This window comes from Astatotilapia calliptera, chromosome 13, assembly GCF_900246225.1.
Source record: "Astatotilapia calliptera chromosome 13, fAstCal1.2, whole genome shotgun sequence".
NCBI lineage: Eukaryota > Metazoa > Chordata > Actinopteri > Cichliformes > Cichlidae > Astatotilapia > Astatotilapia calliptera.
This window is the reverse complement of record NC_039314.1, coordinates 15,908,825-15,934,181: the sequence shown is the minus strand read 5'-3', so window position 1 is coordinate 15,934,181 and position 25,357 is coordinate 15,908,825. Positions and strand designations below refer to the sequence as shown.

Sequence of the window (25,357 nt, the reverse complement as noted above, 5' to 3'; positions counted from 1 at the left end):
GCATTAAAAGAGGAACAGAGTTCACCACGCATTTAATACAGCGTAATTATAGTGTGTATAAATAAAAGTAAATTAAAAAACAAAACAGACAGGCCATTTTGGCGGGGGGAAAGCACTGGCATGTCACACATTTTATAAAAATGACTTTAGATGTGAAGTCGCTTTATATATGATCAATACGCAAACATTAAGAAAAGAAGCTGGGTAAAACTGCCCCACCACGGGGGGGGGAGGGTTCATTTTCAGCAGAAGAACGTAAAGACAGCATCAGCTGAGGTGCATTATCAAAAGTATATTATGGCAGCCATGTTTCCAAAATGGAATTAAAACAGTACAAATGTGGTAAGCAAAAGAAAAGAGCTGATGTCTAAATACTGTGAACTGCGACTAAAAGAAAGTACTGTTGAGTTTTCAAAGCCTGTATGAGAAGAGTGCTCCGGAGTGTCAGCCCTTTCCCTTTTCTTTTTTTTTAAAGCTTGCATGGCAACTGAAATTCAGTGCAAGAGAAGTGCACCTGTTTCCTCTTAAGACTGCAGTTACAGCCATGACTGCACTGTGATACCATGATACTGATATGGAATATCTATTACTGACACAGTATCACGTAGCAGCTGGAGGGCTTGGCTGTTTTATGCATACATATTTAAGGGTTAGCTGCTTTCAAGAAAGCTGCTAAAAAGGAGATGTTACATAAGACTTTCTGAGCCTCATTAGTTTGGATGGCAACACAAAGAACGGCTGAAGGAGTTTTATGAAGTAGAAACAGGTAGAGATTTCTTGCTGCTCATACTCCTCTTTGTACGATTCTGACAGAAGAAGCAACTGCAAAGTATAAACTCGGTTAAATAGCTTAATGAGGTTGGTTTGCACAAAAGCTCAAACACGTTTGAGCCACATTCAGCAAAAGCATTGTCCTAATTGTGGAGGATTTAATCAGTTTAATCTTCAGCAGGAATGCACATCCCTCATACTGTACACTCTCACATCAAGCCTGATCCTAAAATTACCACACAAAAAAAGAAAAAAAGCCTCTGTCACAAGTCGCGGCACGCTTTGATAGAGACATGTAACACCGAACATGCAGCTCTACTGTAGTTTTTGTTGATAACAAAACACACACACACAAAAAGAAAATACTACATGAAAAATTACACTTTCTGAGCATGAACACTGCGGCACTAGACAAAGAAGCCTTCTGAGACAATGTGTGGGATGATAAAAAAGAAAAAAAAGAAGCAATTTATAATAGATATCAAAAGCAGAGGTCTGTAAAACACTGGCAGGTAGAATTATGCTGTGTGGGTACAAAATATTATGCAAAATACAAATATGGAGGGGATATAAAATCCTGTGGAAAAAAAAAATCATGCTTTTTGCCGAAGTGTAATGGAAGCCATTTAAGCAGTCAATGATATCCCCCTTCCTGCCCCCTCTCTGTTAAGCCAACTTCTTCCAAGAGAAGAGCATATCAAATGGGCTTTAGTCTCAACAGCTTGGAGGCAGAACAACTCAAACATGCCCTGCAGAGAGAAAGCTCTATGTCAAAAAATCACAGTCGACCAAAACCAAGCCTTTAGTTTAACGTTCACACGAATCACAGTGTTCCAGATCTTCTAGCTTGAAAGTGCCTCGTTTTGTTTGGATTTTTCAAAAAGACTTGATTATTGCTTTTTGTTAATTTGAACTGAAAAGCAAAGCGACTTCCTTATCGGGAAGACTTCCATCCTCAACCTCTGGCTGTACACCAGATATGAGGACAGAGGGGGGGGTGGAGGATGGATGGAAGGATGCTAGACAAGAGGACAGGTGGAGATGGAGGGAGTAGGCAGATCCCCTCCTCCCCTGGATGTGTGTGTGTGGGTCACAAGCCAAAAGAGATGCTGCAGCCCAAAAGGGAGGGTAGCTCTACCTGAATCACTCTGACATCTCCTGCAGGTGCTGGTTTCTGTGGGGTTCAAATTACACATTTTTAAATGTGGCAGAGTTATGAGAATCAGAATAAACACCAAACATAATGCAGTATGACGGCTAGATCTGAGCAGAAGGTTGAAAGTGCTGGAGGATCTCCGTGCTGCCACCAAAAACACTCTTTATTATGTTTTTAATGTATCCATTTGCAGGTAAGCTGAGCTTGACTGAGACTCCCTGCAAAGATTCACATTTCCTGCCATAGTATTTATTGCAGATTTAAATGGTCGCTCTGATGCAATAGATATTTTCATTATGTGTGCCATATATAATATATTAAACTACAAAAGCCAAGCCAATCCTTTGTATATAACACATATGCATCCTAAAATGCTCGTTCAGTAAAATCAAAATATACGTTTTGGTTAATCTACAGATTATTTACTGCTTGTTTAACCAACCAAAAGTCCAAAACCTTAAAATAGTTGGTTTACAGGGACATGCAACTTAAATAGTTGCGGACTCGTTTTGCTTCCCTTAAATCTTTCGTGCGGGGAAATCTTCATGCTTGCTTTGGGTACATTTGCTATAACTGGGAGTATGAAAATCAGGTGACTTGCATCAGATGCAACAGAGCATGTCCTCCATAAACTTCTCAGCCGTGGGGGGCGGGATGTCACCAGCATCCGTCCGTGATCACACAGCCACAATCCACAATAAAACAAAATGCACTGTTGCACTCAAAGGAATCTGGAAACAAGCATGCTCGCATACAAGGACAGAAAAGCAGCTAAAGTAAATATGAAATCTGCGGTCTGTGCTGGTGAGCAAACAAACACATTCGGTCTCTTGGCGTCAGGGAAGATGTGCTTAAACAGTAAAGCACCTCGAATAGCTCGAAAGAACATCAGAGAGGAGCAAGCTGTGAATGAACTGCTCTTATCAGCCACGTGCAGCTCGCCACCACTGGAGGGAACGAGCAAATATCACATGCTTAATTATAACTAGACACGCTACTTGTCTCAACTTCCACAATGAGTCTTTCATCTCACACTGTTGTTGCTTCAATGAAATCATTAGGGTGAAAAACACAATCAGAAATTCTGAGATTTCCCGCGGCTGCTCTTTCATAATCTAAGACAATGATTAAAAAGTGATGAAATTCCAGCTACGGAAGCTGGGTTTTTTGTTTTTTGCACATGAATCAGTAAACAGCGATTTCACGAGGAGCGGCCATGAGAGGCCATCAGCACACCTCGACTAGATGGGGGAAGTCAACGCCAAGAATGGAGAATTTCACTGTTTCCTGAAACACTTCCTGCTGTCCTGCCCTATTGCTCCTCCCCCACTGATCACATCAATACCCGGCATCGGCTTGTCCTGCCAGAAATCCCTTGCTCAGATTCTCCAGTCATAAATCGAACGCTGTTTCGCTCGGGCCACACTTGCTCGTGGTGGGTGGAGTGACACATGTAAGGCATGGTAATGATTCACAGAAAAGAAAAAAAAAAAGGCAAAACAAACTGCAAAAACAAAGTAGGCCACACACACCCACACACACACACACACACACACACACACACACACACACACACACACACACACAAACACATCCAGTTCAAATGTCAGGAATGAGTCACTAAACAGCCTGATGGGAAGTACTCAGAGTGCACTCACTGGGGTTCACCAAAGTGTGTGGAGTAAGTGATACAAACAAAGCGCTGGAGTCAGAGAGAAAGGAGGAAGGCTATGGGGGAGAGCGGCTGCATGTGGCTGCGAGGTTGAGGATGCAGACGGTTTCAGTGGTTTACACCCTGCTCAGGCTAACAGGAAGTGCTGCAGCGCCACTACCGCTAGCTGGAAGTCATATTGTGCCATAATATAAATATGTATATTTCTTTCTTTTTTTTTAACCGCCGGTCAGTGAATGGTTACGATATTGTTTACAAGAGCCATTTGCTAATTAACTTGTCAGTTTTAAGGTTAGATTAAACACTGATTGAATCCCCTGCAGCGCCCTCGTGTTTTTATTGCCTGGCTGCCCTTTGCTCATTCAAATTCTGTTACCCTTTAAAAGACGCACAGCTGACAACACGGCGGACATTAAACACTTTTCAGCATCACTGAAAGACTGAAAGAAAAAAAGAAAAACTAAACCAGGCCTTTCTGTGCACTCATCCAACTGCATTGTCCTTCCATGACTACACTCTACACCCCCTCCTTCCTCCTCTCTCTTCTTCTCTCCTAATGAGTGGACAAGCAGACAGGCTCTGGCTCCAAGCACAGGTCAACAACTTAAAAAAAGAATCCACAATGGAAAAGTGGGTCATCTTTTCCTGACTGAAAGAGGGACACTGACGCACGTACTCCTAACACCAACATGAGCACGACCTCTCTTACATTTCATAAATCTGAAGGATTTTACTAGCTGTACGATGCTGCATAGCCACCAGGGCTCATACAATCATAGTGTAGCATTGTAGCATTTCTATAATTGTAATGTTAAACTGACAACCCTAAATCCTAACTCAAGATAAAACTTAAAACAACCTAAGTGTAATGCACTGCGAAGTGTGTGTTTGCACACACGAAACAGGCAGTCAGTGTAACCCCTATGACAGAACAGCATGTAGGTCAACCTGTGGTCAGCTGATCTCTTCTGATCCTCTCTGGTGCGAGCGACCGGTGTGTTACACTACTACAAAGCTAGAAGCCCGTATTATTAAGCCTGAAATGCACAAATGTCAAGGCACAGCTGAAATGATTATTCCTATTTTAAATGTACTAAAATAACATACTTTAAAGAAACACTGCAGCTAATTGTTGCTTTTTCTTCTTGTATCAATCATAGATCAAAAGCAGTTGCTCAACTGGCCTCTGCTAACCCCCTGATCATCCGCTATGCATACAAACACACTCGCTTAATACGCCAAATAGTTCTGTGCTAGAGAGGCACGTGGAGGGGGGAGCGCACACACACACAGACACACACAGACACACACACTCTCTCTCTGACACTTACCCAGAGCCGGGCAAAGTCCCTGCACATCTCATCTCATTCCCTTCATAGCGCAGAGAAAAGACTCAAGTGTCACAAATGCTCCTGTTTCTGCAGAGGCCAGTGGCAACTCTCAAAGCTTTTTGCTGCTTCCAAGCCTCCTGTGCCTGTGCCTTATCACTCTCACTCTCTGCACAGATCTCTCACTCTGCTCACTCTTTTCTTACTTCCTCTGTCCTCTCCTGTCTTTCTCCCTTCTCTCCCTCTCGCTCTCTTTTCGCTTTCTTTCTCCTTCCTTGCTCTCTGATCTGTCTTTTTCCCTTGTCCAGCGTCTGCACAATGCACATCAATTATTCAGAGGCAGTCTCCCAGTTTCTCCAGCTTATCCAATCAGAGCAGGGCTCTGCACTAATGGGCTCCTGCTGTACCTGCTACCGGCTCCAACACACTCTTGAGACAGCAGAGAGGAGGAGGAGGCGGGGGGGTGGATAGACAAGAGGGAGCAGTGGAGGAGGGAGGATGAGAGGAAGAGATAAAGACAGCGAGGCGACGCAGACAAACAGGACTAGCGATAGAGACGGCAAGATATTTGCAGCGCTTCTCACCTCAGTTGTAAGGTGCCGTTATTGATGTGTAGGCTCTAGCTCTCCATTGCTCTGTCTCTCTAAGCTGTTACACAGTTCACTGTGGAACACACACATGCATGATCCAGCAATGTGACTGCCATTTGTCAGGAAGGGCAAAGAAAACCAGAAGAAAAAAAACAAAACAGAAAAACCCTGCAAGCTCAGATTGCAAACTTGCATAAATGGGTGGAGCTTAAAACGCTGGCTGGAAGCCTACACACGAGGAAGGAAGTGGGAGAAGAAAAAAGATCAATCTTTTCAAAGACAGACAAGAAGTAAGTTATCGGGCTTATCAGAGAGGGGGACTCCTGTCCGCAGGACAATAAAATCTGACAGCGGCCACTTTGCACATCCAGCTAAGAAGACACACCAGAGATTAGCAGAATATCTGAAGTAGATGAATAAAAATGCGAGGCACACAAGGGTGAATCTGAGTTCATTGTCTTTGCGCGCCCACCTCTTAATAATGAACAGGAAAGACCTAACCCGATGTTGTTCTCGCTGCCCTTACCTAAATGCTAAGATGGGGCCGCACAGTCAAATAAAGAAGAGGGAAAAGCCCACGGGCCTCGTGACAGCTGAGAGAAGTTTTTCTTTTGTGTGGTTTTTGTGCAGCGTACGCAGTCATTAACAGTTTCACAAATGTCCCACGCATAATCGAAACGCACAGACACAACAGAGGCATTGTTGGCCAGAAATATAACTTTAAAAGGGTGTGTCGAAAGCCCCTGGGGGGGAGATGATGGTGGGGGTGTTGGCTGAGGTCCTGAGATGTGGGTGCCAGATCAGTCAACCCTGAACAAAAGGAGGATTTAAATCATTTGCTCATCCGGTTTTGACAAGAACAAAGTCTTCTGTGTGTGTGTGTGTGTGTGAGTGTGTTGAGTACAACTGCACTGTCCTGTCAGCTGGGATATTACTAAAATGAATTCGCTTGTAACTGTATAAACCAAACCAATTAAGGAGTGTGTGATAGAGGGCCCAATCAGCCAGAGGCAGCAAATGCAGCTTCCATAATAAGTGTTTCCCCGTGAGTTTTATTTCTATAAAATTAATAGTAAAGTTCTGAAGGTAGTTTTGGGGGTTGCATCATCTAAAATGAACCACTGGAGAGTGTCAGAAGAGAGGCCCGTCTGCTAAAAATAAACCCAGTTTCCTGTTAATAATTCAGAGCCCTGCACTTACTCAGCAGTAATTAAATATAAAAGTCTGTAAGGTTGATTGGGTCAGTAACAAAGGATGCCTACACTTTCCTCTAGTTGTACATACACATGCACGACTCAAAGATGGAAAGAAAGACAGGCCGAGAAAATCAATCAGGTGAAAGTAAATTGAAGCAGATAAGTGGAAGACATGTCAGATTGTTGTAGGCTAAGAGAAGAAAGACAAGGGTTTGTGTCTACGCACAGGCGCTCACACAGTGTGCCTACACAGAGGCTAATAGGAGGACTCATTCTCTTGCAGTTCTTGTTAAAGTGAGGGAGTTTACTGGCTAGTGAAGTGTGTGTTTTCACAGGACATGGGGGTGAGTTACAGCCACACCCTGGAAGTTTTCTGTCACTGTTGACACAGCAGAGCGGCTGTTTTCCTGATCTGAGCTCTGAGCGTGCTCCGCTGACTGACAGAGAAACACCAGCTTTGCCAATAAATTTCATAAATGTCAGATGCGAGTGGGTGGAAGGGACTCCACCAGCCACCTCCAACAAAGCCTTCTCATCATCGTTTCCTCTTTTTTTCTCAAATACTCGTTCTTAACCAGCTGAATCAGGGAAACTACCCTAACATGCAAAACACAGTGCAACACACTGATCACTTGTGTAGATCTAAAATCGCCCACTACACCAATGATAATGCAGTTAGTAGTTAGTTTATGCTCTGCTATGCGGACATATTCATTAAAGCCCAACAGATATAGGACTTTTAAAACCGATACTGATATTTGGTGATTTTTAAACTAACCGATAGTTTGATATATTAGCTGATATTTTTTTTTCTTTCAGACACATTAAACATAAACAGATTTCATTAACATTTGCTATGCGTAGTTACTTATTTACTTGTTTACGCTCGTGGTTGTATTTATGGCATTGCTAACATGTGTCGTGGAAGATTCAAAGCGCCCTCTGGTGGGCAAACAATGCAACGTCAACACTCGTAACATGGTTGAAGGGTGTTTCTCCCACCTCGTCTTTGTATATAAATTTTCATTTATCTGCTGTTATAAGTGCAGACACAGACAGATTAATATCAGCCAGTAATCTCTACCCACCTATACAATTGTTGGGCTCAAGCAAAAAAATGAAAAAAATCTATGTGTCAGGTACAACTTTGTAAGTAAGAAGCTTAATAAGAAGCATATCTCTTTAGCATGCATTTAATTAATCCAGACAAAGCAGGTATGCGTCACCATGGCAACCAAGTGACCATAGCTTTAAAACGTTGTATTTTAATCCAAGGCAATCTTTAATCTTTTTCTAAACCCAACCTCACAGTTTTAGACCATAGCTCTAACCCAGTAGTTTTAATGTCCAAACTTATTCAGGAAACTATTTTTAAATAATAACTTATTATTTTACAAACTTTTGTGAGACTGTGCAAGTGTATCTCTGTGAAACAGACAAACAGAGAGGAGAGAAAGGAGAGGAGACACAGGTCATGTGAACATGATGTACTTGAGTTTATGACTTTTTATGCACAGCTTTCCAACAAGTGCACATCCATCTAAATTCTCTGGTTGAGATGAAAGCTTTGTTTAGTTCTAACCTTGAGCACCTAGCCATTGTCCCGTGTTCTCCTGGCAACGGTGGTTCTTGTTTTTGCGTTTTCCCCTCCGCTGACTGGAAAAGCACCTTTTCTGTTTTACTGACTTCTCCTTTCACAAACTAAGCAGGAGGAAAAAACCTACTGCTTAAAACTTCAGCACTGGGAACCAGTATTGTAAGTGAGACTTGCTAGTACAGGAGAGCAGGCTACAGGAAAGCTGCTGAAGGAGGGGGTGGGGACTAGTTTGCAAAATCATATATATATTTATAGCATTACACGAAAACTAGAGTTAAGTCTATGCCATGTTAAGGCCTGGAAAAAATGTTAAATATGTAATTTTAATGTATGCAGATAAGGTTTTACAGTTCGAATCATTGTTTGGATAGGGACTTTAACCTTCTGTGTAAATTACAATATCACTCGAGATTCCAGTCTAAATAACTATTACGTCTTTGAGTTAGACAAAGGGAAAACAAGCAGCAACCTGTGTGTATCTTAAACATTAAAGCTAAAAAAGCTACCATTCCAGGGAGGAGCCGCCTCTAATCCAGGGCATGTCGAGTCACGCTGGAAACATATACACATTCAAAACAATCCAAGTCACACTTCAGATGTAATCCGAGTACAAACAACAGGAGGAGATATTTTCAAGGAGATGAGGTGACAAGCTGATAACTGCAGACAACTAAAGCTGATCTTGGTGACAATTTGTGAAGCTTTTCCTTCATAAAAGGAAGATAACTAACTCTTTATGAGTTTATATTTAGAGTAGCAGATTCACTGAAAAAGGCAGCAGAAAAAGCTTCGACAGATTTTGTGATTAATCTAATTTCCTATGTGTTGTGTTTTGTGCATTTGTAAGGCGGAAAGTGCGCCTCTATCATCTAATGAACCTCTGAGGTGTAAGCGTATTTGTGCTAGACTACAGATTATTGGGTGTAAAACATAAACACAGATTTACTTAAGTTTATTTTTCTATAAACCTGAGCTTATAGCATGCCTACTCCAAAAAATAAAAAATAAACATGGAGCAAAACATCAATGCTAACAATCCTACTATGCTAACAGCAGTAATGCTGTGTATCTTTGCTGGTTCTGAGAGTTAACAGTGCTAATGCTACGTTGCCTAACAGCAGATAGGTCTCTTCTCTGGCTGATTCCAGATTAGAGCAACATACTAATCCCCCAGGCTTCACTGCAGGGTCACAATCTCCAGACAGCTCATCGTCAGCTGCCTGCTGTTGCTGAAAATCTTTCTACTTCACTCGACAGATCTCACAGTCAGCAATTTATACTTTCATACTGTGCAACTATGCCTTTGTACTTTGTTCATGGGTTCAATTACTTGCAAGACACTTAATTGAGACACACAAAAGAGTTGATGTAAATATTAAAATGCAAAGTCAGCCTTCTTGGAAACCTAAAAGTTTAGTGATTAGTTTCTAATATGTTCACTCAGCATTTATTTGCATTCATTCTACAGTCATTTGTGGCTGCAGTTTTTAAAAAAAACCCACACAAATATCATTTTAAATGTTTTTGTTGAACTGCTCTAATGGAGGGTAGGGATAATTGTTTCATCAATTTCTTATTTGACTGATGCTTTCAAAGAAAGTGTCAGTGTGATTGATCTGCAGTCTGCCTCCATCCCTGAGGAGCCTACAGATAGCATCCCAGACTCCTTGGCCCTTGTCTGGGCTCTCAGGTATCAGATTCACAGGCTTCTGTCGCCATGCAGACTCCAAGAACATTGTGCAGGAGCTGCACAATTAGACACACACGCATGCATAAATGCACGTACATACACACGCGCGCGCAAGGCAGGTGAAAAGACACAAACGACCACACAGACAGCCGACACTTCTCTACATCTCTTTCTGAGCGCATGGATGTATCTTTGATTTCATGCACACATCTTGTCTCCGCTGTCATCCCCTTGTCTGGCTTCTCAGACAGACGTCCTTGTAAGGGAGCTAAGACGGACGCTCAGTGAGTAAGATCTGCCCTGAGTCATATCTGCTTCCCACCCCAGCAGCCTGTCTGCCCTGTTTAATGGCTGGCTGCATCATATCTCACATCCCTCCCCCAACCTCGCATAATTACACTATAGTACCCATTTGTCTCCTGTACATAAACAGCTCTTCCTGAAACCCTCGTGCTGTCTTCTATTAGATCCCAGAACCATCAGCAGGCCTGAAGATGATTCTGACTGTCAGTCGGGCCCAGCCCAGCCCAGCCAGGCAGCCTGCCAGCCAGTCCGTGCCATGGCCTGGACAACAATCATATTATCCCAACGCAGGAACACAGAGAGAGACAGAGAGAGAGAGAAACACAACAATCAATAATGTACAATGACGTCTGTCTGACCACTTAAGTTCCCCCCAACAAGATGCTTCCCGCCACAACTGAAAGCTGATATTCACCCTTAGCAAATGTTCATATCACGGACACTTTGGACAAAAAAACAAAACAAAGCAGAAACTCCCTTCTGTACATTTAACTGCAACACATTTAACTGTAGCCTGTATGAGGAATTATGGGATAAGATTTCAAAACCGTTACTGACATAACTGCAGTTCCTGTTTTCCGACAAATGACACACGTTTAACTTGTCAGAAAAACAAAGAAACCAGACAAAATATTTGACTCTTATTATTCCTACTCATGCAACCGCCGAATAAAGGTTTATCTGTGCTCTGACTGGCTGACAACAGCTTTGTCAGGTTTCTGTCAGGCAGAGCGAGTGGTCCAGCACACATCAGCGACACCTCTCCAGCCATCCATCTCTTTCTCTCTCTCTCCTCTCTCTCCCGCCTCTGCATGTTTCACTTTGACAAATGTACAAGAACAGGCAGCTCCTGCAGGACTGTGGGAGGCGGAGAGGCGGGGAGGGGAGGTATGGATCGGGGGAAATTGGATTTGATAGATAAATGTCTGAGGATAGCATTACTGCTCACTCTTTCTCTTTTGGCTTCATGTGTATGTGCGTGTAGGCTGCACGCACGCAGTGCGGAAACACTGTTGAGTGGACTCTTTTTCTCAGGCTACCTCTCAGACGGCTCATCTCAATAGCACATCAATGTTTAATGGGAACTAAAAATAACTTCACATTATAATGCTCCATGGACTTTTTGTGTGATGTTTGTGGTTGCTGGTAGAAATCAACCAACCACAGATTCATGGTGACTTTAACAGACATTTATTTTCTTTTTATTTATTGAAACTATACAGTTATTTAATTAATAAGCTAAACTGTCTGTTAGCATAAGACTTTAAGATGTGATTTTATGATATGTGACTTGTTTTGTATATAAAGAAAAGTTGTTGTTTTTAAGTGATGGGTCTTACCTGCAGATTTAGGAGTGAATTTGTCCCTGTTGGCAGCACATACAGCCAGCAGCCTGTAGCCCAGGTCCAAGTCAAACCCCTGCTGAGCAGCAACGCGACTCACCACCTGGAGAAAGAGCAGCGGATTGTGAGTATAGCTGCTGTCTATCTATCAAAAGTCCCCAAGTTGAATTTCTAAATATTCTCGACTGCTGAATTTATTAACTGTGCTCATATTTTGAGCCACTTTTGTAAATAAACTTCATTTCTCTTCAGAAAGAGTGAACGCTCACACACAAATACACACACGAAAAGACAGATAGTAAGATTAATGTGGAGTCTGCAGTCTGGCTCGCTCCAATGATCCAGAGTTGGGACGAGTTTGATGACTTTATCCTCCTCCAAGAGAGGCGAGAGTGCCAAACCACAGTCACTCTGCAGAAGGAGCAGAGCTTATGAAGGGTCACCTGAAACAAGTCTGCACTGACCAGGAAGTGAACTGGCCAGAGCGCGACACCCAGCCAGCCGGAGCGTGAGTCAGATGTCCAACCAGATGAGGAGAATGTGGGACTTTTTCATAGTGCTAGTAACTTTTTCTTTTTTATGAGATCATACTGAAAAGTGCAGGCTTTGTTGAATCTATATGCAACAGAGGAAATACTATGTAATTCTGACTGCGCAGAGCCCAATATAAACACACATTCACTAGGAGTTCCCCTGTACTCGCTACCAGGCATCCACCACCCAACTAAAAAAATCAAACAATAAATAAAAAGATCACAAGGTGATGGTGCATTACCAGCTGCTGGCCAGATATTACATTGCCCCAGATGTTCTATGAATGGCTCAAATGAAAACAGGAAGGTATGCAGTTCCAGGGGATGTCCAGACTAACCTCTGGATAGTCTGCAGAACTGTCTGCTCTGAAAGCACCTGAAATAATAGGTATTGGGGTATTTTTCTGTCGATTCAAGCTTCAGTTAGCGGGTAAATATGTCTAAGTTTTTCTAATCCATCTACTATTAAAACACAAAATTGGAATAGTTTGCACGTTTCTATCCAGTTATGCTTTTACTGCTCTGCCAGTGTGTTTAGGATTATTGCCATGCTGAAAGATGAGGATCTTTGCTGCAATCAGAGGATCTCCAAATGGTAATGCATGGTAAATCAAAATCAGACTTTTCCATCATTTTAACAAGAACCCAAACACCACTGGGTGAAATGCAGCGCAAAGCCACAAGAGAGCCTCCACCGTGTTTAACAGATGCCTGTATACGCTTACTGCTGCACCTCTCTCCCAGTTTCCTCCATATATATTGATATAAAATTTCAAATTTGAGTTTGTCGCTCCATCAGACTGATTTCAGAACAGTCTTATGTAAAGTGGCATATCTCAGCCTGAAGAATGGCTTCTTGACAGTCGCCCTTCCACTGAGACCATTTATAATGAGGCTTTAGTGAACAGTAGATGGATGAACTGAAGGAGCAAATACATCTATTAGGTGGCAGGTTTTAAGCTAACAGTTTTTTGGGAATCATCTTATTGGTGCAAAAATACTTTATGCCTGCAAAGCTGTGTTAACTTTGGCATTTTATTTTTATAGATTAAACAAAAAAAGGGAACAAATGATGTGTTTTTGCAACAGGATGCTAGTAACAAGGTGCCAAAAGCTACAACTTAAAACTGGTTCTTTGCTAAGTTGCCTGTTATATGTAGACACAACACTGATTCATCCTGTGAGTTAGGTTCCTTTTTATGCTTAAATGATTCATCGGCCAGTGTTACAGGGGTAAGCACACTAAAAACCTTCCTCTTAAAATAATCATTTATAATGAGTAGACTTAAAATGAGTCAAAAAGCAGCCAATGTCCAAAGAAAGAAAGAAAATAAGTTTCTCAAAAACACTTTAAACAATTAGAAGCAAGTCTGGCTCCTTGGAAGCAAAACAAAAAAAGAGAGGTGGCTCGACACTTGTGCACAATACTGTAAAAAGCTTGGGAGGTGAAAAAAGAGAGAAAACTGGTGAAATGATGTCAATAATAGGGTTTATTTGATTGTTCCATTCAGGAGAATAAAATATGCAATTCTACACTTCCAGTGCAACTTGCATTATATCCATCTGAAGCTGCTCAGGACACATCAGGATTAAGCAAACTATTCTGACAAACGCTCAAATCGTGTTGTTGTCAATGGCTTAATTTCCTGCGTGAGTGAGTCTGCCCTACAGTTTATACAAGGCAGGCAGCCAGTTACAGAGGCTAGCATAGATTCAACATGGATTTAACAGTGTTTCACCTCATAAGCCTTTTTCAGCTTAATCTCCCTCTGAGGATGTGCATCCAAGCACATATTTCTGTCAATATGAAAACAGCGCTGTGAGAGGTGCTGAAAGGGTTAGTAGGCCACTCACTTTCTTGTTTATCTATTTGCCAAAGAGAAAAGGAATCAGTTTTGTAGTTTATTTTTAACTGCTGTTGAAGTCATTCGTGAAAGACGGCTCCTTGTGAACTACGTGGGAGAATTTAGAAAACTGTGGAATCATATACAAAAATAATACATATGTCTGCATCCACTACATTACCGCCCACACATTTTGCATAAATATAAAGAAACAAACAAAACACAAAAAAAACACTACACCTGTCATGTAAAGTGTCATTCTAACAGTGGAATACTTGTTATTTGCGTCATCTCTTCCTGATTCTAAAGCCCCCGGGGAACAGGCGCATCCTCCACATGGAGCATGCGTTCAATTAACAGTCATGTTTAAATTTCTCTTTGGATCTCTGATACACAACCGGCATAAAGACAAAATCCTGAAAGAATGCACAGACTTGTTGCGTGTTCTAATTCTCCAGATAAGCAGCAGTTTGCTCCAAGTCTGACGAAACAATTTAGCTGATGGAAACCGCACCATGCTGAGAGGGATCTCAGTGGGGGGGCTCGATTGTATAGCTCCTTATCGGCCTTTAAGAGGCTTTTATTGTGATTTACACATTAATGAGCATTTGTCTGTTTGCTCACGTGAACGCTTGGACTGGGAACAGCGTTCTTTCAGTGCTGCAAAGGCTTATCTTTGCAATAAACAAGTGAAACACGCAGGTCTTTGCTCTAAGGGCTCGCACACATGGCTGCGCATGTAAGTACGTGTGTGAGAGGTTTGTACACACCTGGTGAGAGCCAGCTCTCTGGCCCTGTGCCCAGATCGATGAGCAGCAGCTAGCGAACTGAAAGGCGATAGCCAGAGGTGACTGGGTAGTTACAAACCTCTTCATACCTCTTCTGTGTATGTGTGTGGTTTTGTGTGTGCACAGCACAATGTAGCAGCAGCTGACGACAACTTCTGTCAAGAGCCTAAGCAGCTAGATCACCTCTGGATCCAAATTACAACGTGCTATTAACAGCTTTGTAAAACAATCTGAAATATCTACACGAATATTACATGAAACTTGTGTATATACGATCCTAAACGTCGGCTAAAAGCCTCAGAGGTGGACACATCCTTATCCAAATCTAATTACTGTTTTCCTTGTGTTCAAAAAAGTACCTGAAAAACTCAACAAAAACCATAATTAGTGTTTGCGTACCGTCAGACATCCCATGAGACTTTGCTCGAAAGGTCGCTGGAAGGCCCGGGGATCTCCACACCAGTCGAGCAGCTCTGTGGCCGCTGAGTGGAAGTTGGCTGGGTTCTGTAAGTGCTGTGCAAACAGACAGAAAGGAGACTGCTATTAGAGACAATGGGAAATAATGAGTGTTATTTTTTTCGCATTAAGTACAAATTGGAAAAACACTGAACCCAAGTAGTTTTGCAGCCTTGTTCTCCCCCCTTAAACTGCCTTGATTTAATGTCTTGTGTTTCTCCGCAACCCTGTGAGGACCTTGACTCTTTCCAATATACGCCCACTCAGGGCTCAGCCGCAATGTGGGAAGAAGATCACACCCATATCAACAATGATGCCAGTGTTTCTTGTTAATCTCTCTTGGCAACACCCATCCCTCACCCCCATGACCCACACAGCAACCAAATCTTTCCCTCCAATTCTCCTTCTCTCACTTCCCCTCATTCCCTGCCTGTTCTCAGTGTAACAGAGCCCAGGCACCATTACTCCACTGGCTGACTTGGCTGTGCACAAAGAAAACAACCTTGGTCCTGGCAGCTATGTGTGCAGACTCAATACGAGCCGTTGGTGTGTTGTCTAATCTCTTTGAGTCTCTGTCTGTCTCTCTCACTTGTTCACTGAGGCCTGAAACAGTTGAGTCTTTTCTTCCCAGTGTCTGAAGGCTACTGAGGCTGGCAGGACACAATAAGCGGTTTTAAAATTGGGCTCCCTTTCTTCACGGCTCAGGAGGTTAATAGCTCTGAAATGGCGCAGAGCTGCAGCTCGTTCACTCGGCGAGATTGAGCCCACTTGAAAGCATTTATTATTCTCATCTAGAGCTGAAGCGTTATGTTTTGTGTGCTCTTGGAAAGAAGGTAGAACTATTGTCTTTAGGGGGCAGCAGAGGTGAGCATTTCTGAAAGGGCAGCTTTCTGGCAATGTGTGACAAAAGGGACTCCTCGTTGCAAATGCGACGTGTCAAGCCGGTGCCCGCCCACTGAGAAAATCTCTGAGAGCGTCCAACGATATCATGGGCTTCAAGAGAGGCCTTGAGTGACTCATCTTTTGTGATGTGAAGATTAGGCATTATAGAGTTAGTTGTAGACTCTCACAGGAGTCTGACTGATGACGAAGAAAAGCAGAAAGAGTGAGAGAAAGTGAGAGATGCTCTCATCGAGGTTCAGTGAGAGGGAGGAGAAGAGCCTGCTCTAGATGAGTGATATAATCTGGCATTATTGCTGCTTGATGGGAGGCGTATCAACCTCCAGCGCGAGAGGAATCAGAACTAGCACAGCAGGGGCTGTCTGTCTAGATCTGAACTCACAGCTCCTCCTGCCGCAGCGCTCGCCACCAACTCTGCCTGACAACCTCGACTCTGGTGTGAGGGGGAGGACAGCGGAGTGAAACAGCTCAGCTGAGTTTCAGGAGGAGGATGGGGCCTGAGCTGTTCTTGTTGTTGTTTAGGGTTGGATGAGGACAAGAACTGGTAAGCGAGGGAGAGAGAAGAGCAGCTGCAGCAGTGATGGGGCTTTAGCACACCAAGAGACAGACGTCTGACAGACTGTCCTCAGCGAGATGACGGACCGGCGTACTCCTCTTTTTAGGCCAGCAGTGGTTCAGGCTGTTCAGTGCTTACCTGGCTGCATGAAAAAAACACGACACAGAAAAGGGCATAACAGCTTGCTCTGTGCCAGCGGCTTTCCCCAAACCAAAACAACACCCTGCTAGCAGAGCTACCACAAGCTCAGCGCTCAATGACTAGCTCAGAGCCTTTGAAGTCAGGTTTACGACAAGCTCCATTACAGCAAAAGCTGAGGAGTACATAAAACAAACTACAATTAGTGCGTTTATTAAGCCAGACGTGTTAAATCCGCCTATTACAGGCTTATCGGTGACGCCAAGGAAAGTAAGCGAGGGGGATTTTAGACGTGAGCAGTGTCAGTTACTTCAAATTGTATTCACTTGAAATGAGCTGACGTTTCAAAAAACAGAGCCTTTCCAAGATTTGGTGTCGTGCAAAAGAGCCGAGGCGATCTGAGCATGTTCAGATGGAGGTTATTATGAAAGGTGCGCAGGAGTTTAGGAGGGAACGCGGGAATAAGGGGGTGGAGGTGGGAGGTTCAACAATGGGTAAAGAGAAATTGCAAAAAATCACAAGCTAAGAAGCTCCATCATTCACTGAGTCACTCTAAGGCATGGTGTCATATGGATGTTTTCAGATATAAAGCATCACACCCACGTAGCATAAATGAATATGCCCACAGCCAGCCAGCTAGCCAACCAGTCTATGAGCTCTTGTAGACGATTAATCACAGGCAGAGGCGGTAGCCCTGGGTTATGTCTGTCTGTATATATGTGTGTCTATGAGGAGTCTCCTGAAAGCTGACAGTCAAAGAAGTATTTAAGCAAAACCACAACAAGGGTAGGCAAACGTCAAGAGTCAGGAACGTGAAGTAAGGGAACACAGGACCAGGAGAAGAAGGGAGGGGGGCTGTTATGTTGCTAGTCGCTTTGAAGTCTGTTCCTGTGTTAGCTGCCAGATTTGCCTCCCCCTCTCTCTCTCGCTCTATGACCCTGTGCAACTTGATCTGTGTGACTGGAGCTAATGGCCAGAAAAACTGATGCCCAAATAAGGTGCTGAGGGGAGAAAGTAATGCAGGAAGGATGAGGAAATGTACATTCTTCTGTCTTTGCCTCTAAAAACTGTGTCTGCAAAGGAGTAAAACAAGGAGGAGGAGAGAGGGCTTCTACACACTGCTCTGCATACACACCTGTTTGATGCACTGCAGCCTGTCATTGGTCTGCTGGATGTGCCGGTCCATTGATGGTAACGTGTTCATCTTGACGTCTCTATCGGGACTCCATTAAAGAGCTCTTTTACTCTGTAAAAGAAGAGGATGGGGAGAAGTACAACTGTTACAACAGGTTTCTGTCAGGTCCCCCAGAGCGTGCAGAGTTTGCAGGCTGTAAATTTCAAACAGTAGCTCAAGAAATGTTTCAAACTGAGAAGCCAGCTTGTTTACGCGCTGACTCACTGAAGGGTTTGATCAGCCTCGAGCGCATATTTTTGGCAAATGCACGAAACTGAGATGTCCTGCAGCAGCAGCATTAATGACAAACGGAAACATGATGAAACTGAAAGGAAACTGTTGCAGCTTTTTTGCTAACTATGTGAGAAAAGTCTCACACTGCAAAAGAGAAAAGACAGCTGTTAGCAACCCTCAGAGCTGAAGTTATCATTGTGCCGTGGACAAACAAATCAAACAGAAGATAAGTTTCTTCTTTTTCTCTTTTTCTTTGCAACAACATGAACAATTGCCACCGTGCGTTCACTTTTCTGAGCATCTCAGAGAAATATGCTGAGATTTGGATTAATGGGTATCGTGCTGATTTGCCAGCGAAGCCCCCGTCCCTCACCATCCCTCTGTGTTTATCTCTATCAGTATTGGTCCGCTTCACATTCCTCCACACAAAAGGCCAACAGAGAAACCACAGGTGGGGGTGGAAAGCTGCTCAGCACTGATAAAGGGTCCCCCAAGATCCCCTGCTGCGAGAAACAGAGCGAAAGAACAAACACGATCGAAACACAGTGCTCAGCCTGAGAGTTTTCATCTGTAGCGCTCAGTCTTGTGCACCTATCTTAGAAAGAGCACAGCAATATGCACACACACTCTCTTTTACACACGCGCGCGCACACACTCTCGCACTTAAGAGCATGTAAACACAAAAGCTTGAATGCTTCACTTTGATTAAACGTAAAGGTAAAACTTCAAAGCAACACTTTAAGAATAAGACTGTATTACTAATCCTCCGAGCTTAAGCATTACCAGATTAGAGTTACACAGAGTGCACTTACAAAGTCTTGAACATCACCAATACACTGCTTGCATGAGTAACAAGGAATTCTGGAGCAAATGTTGTGAAATGCCTGGCAGGGAAATGTCTCATCGCGCTGCACGGTGTGGGCGCTGACTGTCCTGAGGAAACTGCTAAATCCGTAGAGTGCGAGCCACAAAGTCACTCTGACTGTGCAAAACTTGACCCCTAACTTTGTGTGGCCTAATTCTGCCATGCTGCTGTGCCTCCCAGCGTCCAGCAGATGTCTCCCTCTCCTGCTGCTAACCAGCATGTCTCTTTTTATACACTACACCTGGAGCAAGTGGTCCAGAGAGGCCTCCTTTAAGCCCTGACAAGTGCTACAAATCCCCCTTCAGCAAGCAGGCAGCTCCACAGACCGCTAACAGGGCACGCTTCAGCCCAGCGCTGGCCGTCTGACCTTGTGGCTATTGATTAACTGTTTCTCCTCCAGCTCCCCTTCCTGCTGTCCCAACACATCAAGACTAGAAAGAAAAGAGGAGGGCCGGGGGCTTTGGGGTGGAGATAGCTACATATTTTAACCATCTTTCCCTCCTTCCCTCTGTTGCACTTTCACAAGGTCCAACACACACACACACACACACACCCCTCCCCTCCCCATCAACATACAGCTCTTTTGTTAGTCGATGAAAAGATGGGCCCTGAGGTTCTGAAAGGAAAATGAGGTGGAAATGTGACTGGTTGGCCAGGCTGCGCTCAGTCAGCGGCATTGTAACTGAGACTAGAAGCCAATTCACCTGACTGACCGACCGTCCGCGCTGTCAGACCACCCAGCAGCACACGCCCATGTAATGTGTTGCGTAACAGATGATGCTCCATTGTAGACGGAGCAGAACATCTCCCAGTTGCCCCACACCCTCACTCCTCCTCCTGTACTTTCAAAACGAAACACGCTAATCTGTTATCTGATCACTGGGAGGGGAAGCTAAATGTTTTACCGCAAAATGTTGAAATCTCTGCTCTCAGTTTTCCACAGATTCACTGATTAGGCTGGAAAAAAAAACCTTATGTGTGTGTCTTAGTGTAGCAGTTGACTTTTTCCCCCCTCCTTTCCAGAGTTATATTTTTCTGTTTTTGGGCAACTTCCATCATTGTTTGAGCATGCACAAGCCACAGACAGACCTGCTTAATCTTTATTGTCTTCCCAACATCTTAATCAGCAACAGTCAGCACTGCTTACCCGAGGTGCAAAGGAAAGCATTACACATCCAATTACGATGTGCATATTACGACCTCTCTACAAAAAAGCAGTGGGAGGATGCTGCTATGAATCAGTGCAGAGTAAGAGCAAAATATAAGCAGTGCTAACATCCAAGGAAGCTTGTGTTCTTTTTTTTTTGTTGTTTCCCTCCTTCTCTTTCTGTTTCTGAGCGAAAACGAGCTGGGAGAAACGGGGCAAGAAATAAGCAATCCTAAACAAAAGCGCAGTGATATGAAAGGCCCTGAAGAATGGCAGGAAGAGGGAAAGAAGGGCTAGGCTCGGTGGAGAGAAGAGACGGAGAGAAACAAAAAAAAGAGTGTTGAAATGATCTCTTCATTATCAACAGCAGCAGCACGCACGTGCACAGACACAGCGTACGATCGCTCATAGCGCGAGTGATTTCTCATTTCAGACAAATGACTACCACCTTTGTCAAGTGCAGCGAGCTTTGTGAATGTGATCGGTCGTTACACGGAGGCAGCTGTGCAGGAGCTTGTGACACATCGCAGTGCTATGCATTGCGTGGGAATACATTAGGAGCAGGGTTGGATGATATGGTTGCAATCAGCGCCTTGATAGGTCAATCACAGTATTCTCCAAAATCAATGCGCAAGCAGTGAGATGCTAATGAATGCAAAATTACCTGCGCAGACATCAGCTGACGTTACAAACTAAAACTGTAGAAGCTGTGTGCTGTGCACTGATGAAAGAACGGGCCCCTTTGCTCCCTCGAGGGCCAATCTGACACTCACTTAAATAATCTGTTCACACACACTTAAAAAACAACTAAACGTGCTAAAAGCACATTTAAATATGTTATAGGTTCATAGCGTGCCAGTAATACATAATAATAGGTCCAAAGTTAGCTTTAACTCTGTGGTCACAGAGCATTACTCATAATCCCATATGACTTTTTGATGACTTGCTCATCATCTTTACAAAGGCTGCATTGTTTCTGTCAGTCACTGCAGGTCGGCAGTTGGGTCCTTACAATTCGCTTTTGTACTTTAGACAAAAGGATGTAAATGAGATGACGAATGAAAAGATTCATGTGCAAAATAAACTCTTTGTGGGAGTATAGCAGGACCTTATAATTTATTTTATTAGTTCTTAATTATAGCCTATTGATAAATAATAGCGATGTAAAATTATCTGCCTTATTGAGGACCCAAACTTCTGCAGCTACGCAAGCTGTAAGTGCAACATGCTGTCGCCGCTTCCTTGAAATTTCTTTAACGGTTTTTTAAAGTTGAAGTCGGAAAAGGTTTCACGGTGCCTCGGGACGGGTCTATTTCAAAATAATGAAGGGCTTTTACATAACCACGTGGAAAATTATATACTGCTTTCATGCTGAATCTATGCTGTAGGTGAAGTGCAGAGGGGAGTTCTGAACAATGACAAAAAAAGAGCAATCTGATGAAGTCTGACCAGTGATCAACTTCATTTTGAAAAGGAGAACTCAGTTCTCTGGACTCAGCGGGGGATCTTCACTCCTCCTCTTCATCTTCAGTCATATGGCCACAGATTTTCTTTTCGCTCTCCTCTCCTACAGCCCCCCAAGACATCATTAGAGCCACCCAGCATGCGAGTCCCTTACACCACCTTCCATTTTCCATTCTATCATTTTCTTCTCCCCATCCCTCATATCTCAACCCTCCTGCCACTCTTCTTTCCTCCCTCACTCCCTCCCTCCCTCCTCCTTCCCGGGGCCCCGTGTGGGAGCTGCCATAACAGGAGGTGGAATGGATTCATTTGCTCTAATGTGGTTTGGGCTGCAGCGTGGCACGGCACAGAGCAACACTTTATCCCAGTGCACTGAGCTTCTCTCCCTCTCTTTCTCTCCCTGTGTGCAGTTCATGTGTTTTCAAACAGGCCAATCAACACCACTCAGCTGTGATGGCCTCTCTTTACCTCTCCCTCCCACAATCTCTGCTCTCAGTATGTCTGTAAAAAAGCCACCAGCCATTTCTCTCTCTCTCACACATACACGTTATTATCTTTAGTGGCAAACTCACAATGCCATACAGCAGCTATTTTCTTTATATTCTCCAGTCCACTCCATTTTATTGTCAGCTTTCTTCATTTTTTTCTTTACAAACCTCCTTGCATCTTCATATCTTTGTTTTTCTGCCTTGTTTCTGTCTATTTTGTTGACTCCCTGCTAATCCTCTCCTCCGCTAATCTCTACCCTTCTCCTTTTCCCTCTCAGCAAAGCCAACTATTAGTCATATCGCTCCCTCTGGGCTTTATAAAACTCAAACCCTCTACACCATCACAACCACCAGCCTCTATAAAAATGTGAAACGACTTGTCCCAGGGGTGGAAAAAATAAACTCTAAATGTTGCTGTTTGTTTATCTTCTGTTTTAATGTGACAACCACAGGAGCACCGGGCAGCTATGTGACACCCAACACTGCAATGCAAACAGCTGTGATGTGGGGATATGCGAGCGGCTCTGCTGCCGTCTATAAATATGGAGCTTCTGTTGTGGAATATTACAGGTATGCACCACCAGATACCCCCGGGAACAGACGATTATTTCACCACTCTATATGTAAGTTCAAAAACGGAGCACCATGTGCTAAGTGAACGGAGAACTGAATCCTATAATCTTTTAAGTTAATTTTAATTAACACAGTCATGGTGAGGACAGCTGTTACAATTAGTTACCTTTTAAATTTATTTTTAGATTAGATTTATTTTTCTGTTTATAAGGTGAAAAATAACTTTTCATGAGTTGCAGTACTGTGCAAAGGTCTCAAGCCATTTATATATTGATTGGAAAATAGGAAATAGGCACAGCAGTTTATTGAAACACTGGCAAACATACACAGAGATTGAATTTGTACACTTCTAACAGGCTTGAAAGTCAATATTTGTTATGATCACCTTTATTCTTCAACACAACCTGAACTCTTTTAGGTACGATTTCACTCCATAAGACTTTTCTCTCTGCTTCCTGCTTATGAATGACAGCCATCCTTCCACTGAGACCATTTCTGATGAGGCTTCTGTCAACAGTAGATTAATCAACTCAAGGACCAGATGATCTCAGGTCCTGTGTCAAGTCTTTGCTCGATTTGACTTGAAGGTACTTTTTTTTTTTTTTAGACCTGCCACTTCTTCTTTTCTCCTCTATTTGTCCAGTTTCCTCAATTTTGTTAAATGCAGAGATATGCCAAGTTTTGAGAATCACCAAAAATAGTGTATTTGGTGTTTTTTTGTAACAAAATGCCTAGAGAAACAATTTAATTTTTTTCTCAGAAGCTGTGTCTTATATGTAGCCACAACACTGGTTCACCCCTTGAGTTGGGTGCTGTTCTTATGCTTGAATGATTCATCGGTCAGTGTTAAAAATGGTCAGGTACAAGGACCAGCAAATGACCAAAGAAAAACTTTGGAAGACCTTCAGAAAGCCTGGAGGTTTGATACTGTCTTTAAAAAAAAATCACAAAAAATGACTTCTTGGAAGCCAAAAAAAGACCTCAAGACCTCTGCACAGCACAAAGCACTAAAGCAGTGTCGACAGGTGGTTAAACTTATGATTATTTCAGCTCTACCAGGACAAGTTTAGAAATATAAGTAACACAAAGCCAGTAGTGAGATAATTCTACAAAGCTTTGCTATCTTTAATGTTTTACCACTTTCAGAACCAACTAGGAAAACAAAATATTTAATGAAATGTTCTGTATTAACAATGGGTCAAATATAGTTTTGTCTGTGAAAGATATTCCCCCGCTGAGAGAAATTCACAGATAATTATCCACTGACTTTGTAGTTCCATTCAGCTTTGTGGAGCTTGTGAGCTTCTTAGCTCTCTAACGTTTCAGCCACATCAGAAATCTATTTTCAGGGGAAAAGTTCTGATAAATTCTCTATGCATCACCTGTAAACAAAGAGAAACCTGGAGAGGAGAGTTTCGAGGCTCCCTGGGGAGTTAGTATGCAACAAAATGGCCAAAGACATTTATTTATGAGGAAGATCCAGGTGTTACTAAAGGACAAGATCAGAGAGGCTAAGGACAATTACAGGAGGAAGCTGGAGTGGAAACTCCAGCAGAACAGCATGAGAGAGGTGTGGAGGGGCATGAAGACCATCACTGGATTCAGGCCAACCAACGGCAGGGGAGCTGAGGGAGGTGAGAATAGAGCCGACGAGTTGAATCTGTTTTTCAATAGATTCGACACCACAGTGTCTGCTCCCACCCCCACAACCTCACCTGCAGTCAGCCTGGAATCCAGAGCCACACCACTGTGCCAGCCTCTCTCTTCACATGTTGCCTCCTGTGAGATTCCTGACACCCCTCCCCCACCCATCACCTTCACTCAATACCAGGTTGAGATGCAAATGAGGAGACTTCACTCAGGCAAGTCTGCTGGACCAGACGGAGTGAGTCCCCTTGTCCTCAAGACCTGTGCCCCCCAGCTGTGTGGAGTCTTTCATAAACTGTTTATGCTGAGTCTGAGTCTGCAGAGGGTCCCGGTGATGTGGAAGACATCATGCCTCGTCCCTGTACCAAAGACGCCTCGTCCCAGTGGCCCCCAGGATTACAGGCCCGTGGCACTGACTTCCCACATCATGAAGACCCTGGAAAGGCTCATCCTGGACCAGCTGCGACCCATAGTAAGACCACATCTGGATCCCCTTCAGTTCGCTTATCAGCCTCGTCTCGGAACAGAGGACGCCATCATCTACCTGCTCAATCGTGTCTACACCCATCTGGACCAGCCGGCGAGCACTGTGAGGGTCATGTTTTTTGACTTTTCCAGTGCTTTCAACACCATCAGGCCAACCCTCCTGGGTGATAACTTAGCAGCGATGCAGGTGGATGCTTCTCTGGTGTCCTGGATTGTTGATTACCTGACAGGAAGACCACAATATGTACGTCTCCCACAGTGTGTGTCTGACAAGGTGATCAGCAACACAGGGGCACCACAGGGGACTGTCCTCTCCCCCTTCCTCTTCACCCTCTACACCACAGACTTCAGCCACTGCACAGAGACATGCCATCTTCAGAAGTTTTCTGATGACTCTGCGGTGGTTGGATGCATCAGC

At 43.6% G+C, this 25,357-nt stretch overlaps 1 protein-coding gene across 1 annotated transcript in view; it reads right to left on the bottom strand.

Moving 5' to 3' along the window:
• Positions 1 to 25,357, bottom strand: part of zmiz1a (zinc finger, MIZ-type containing 1a) — a 110,103-nt gene that overhangs the window by 14,474 nt on the left and 70,272 nt on the right. Inside the window, exons 4-6 of the mRNA XM_026189863.1 lie at positions 17,997 to 18,107; positions 15,211 to 15,324; positions 11,644 to 11,749 (exon numbers count right to left, since the gene is read on the bottom strand). Coding sequence (XP_026045648.1) covers positions 11,644 to 11,749; positions 15,211 to 15,324; positions 17,997 to 18,065 — 289 coding nt within the window. The 5' untranslated portion in view covers positions 18,066 to 18,107. The remainder of the gene's footprint in view (positions 1 to 11,643; positions 11,750 to 15,210; positions 15,325 to 17,996; positions 18,108 to 25,357) is intronic.